The sequence below is a fragment of the Myotis brandtii genome, unplaced genomic scaffold (genome assembly GCF_000412655.1).
Source record: "Myotis brandtii unplaced genomic scaffold, ASM41265v1 scaffold123, whole genome shotgun sequence".
Lineage (NCBI taxonomy): Eukaryota > Metazoa > Chordata > Mammalia > Chiroptera > Vespertilionidae > Myotis > Myotis brandtii.
Genome location: NW_005354291.1, coordinates 13,457,905 through 13,458,770, shown reverse-complemented (window position 1 = coordinate 13,458,770; position 866 = coordinate 13,457,905). Strand labels below are relative to the sequence as shown.

General features: G+C 57.2%; 1 protein-coding gene across 1 annotated transcript in view; it reads left to right on the top strand.

The window, feature by feature from the left end:
• Positions 1-420: 420 nt before the first annotated feature.
• The window catches only part of MAP3K5 (mitogen-activated protein kinase kinase kinase 5), a 170,038-nt gene continuing 169,592 nt past the window's right edge, over positions 421-866 (top strand). The window contains exon 1 of the mRNA XM_005859126.2: positions 421-800. Within this exon, the coding sequence (XP_005859188.1) occupies positions 421-800 (380 nt within the window). The remainder of the gene's footprint in view (positions 801-866) is intronic.

Genomic DNA, 866 nt, shown 5'->3' with positions numbered 1-866 from the left:
GAGTGAGTGAGAGGTGAGAGAGGCACATCAACTGGTTGCCTCCCTCAGGGGCGGGAGCGAATCCACAACCCAGGTTTGTGCCCTTGACCAGGAATTGAACACGTGACCCTTTGGTGCAGGAGCCCACGCTCTAACTACTGAGTCATGTAACCACTGAGTCACACCGGCCAGGGCCTGTGGTGCAATTTAAAGAACAGAGTAAGTCACTTAATGTCCTTCTTTTCACTGGCGGCTGATGATTTGCCGAATCGGGTATAGACCTCGTCTTCTATCCCAAGGATATGGATATATGGCACACGTATTTGTGTGTGTGTGTCTGTGTGTGTGTGTGTTGGGGGTGGGGTGGGGAGGAGGTGGAGGGGAGACTAAGACCCTAAATAAGAATGCTAAATCGGTCAGGAGCTAACCAATTATTCATTGATGATAGCACAACTATTGGACATTTTTAAAGGAAATGTGCCAGGGGAAGACCTGATAAATTTGGCCTGCCACTTCCGGAGCGCACTGTCACGAACAAACCACCCTCCCCAGTTAGGCCCCAGCTCCAGGGCGCTCGTTGAAATCCTCCCGCCTTTCACAAAGCGGGCCTTCTGGGCGGCCCCAGTCCTTCTAGACGGCGCTGTCGAGCGAGCCCGGCAGGGGCCAGAGGGGGGCGCCGTGGCCACGGGAAATGCTGCAAATGCTGCTGGGGCTGTAGCTCCGGAGGCCCCAGCATTCGCTAGACAGACTTTTTGCGCCACCCTGTTGTCGTGTGCGCTTCGGGCTTTTGCCGACTCCAGGTCTTCTTCGGCGGGGGCCCGGTTGGTGGCGGAGAACCTAGGCTCGGCGCCGCGCTGGGGCTGAGATCCGGGAGCGGCGGCGCGGTC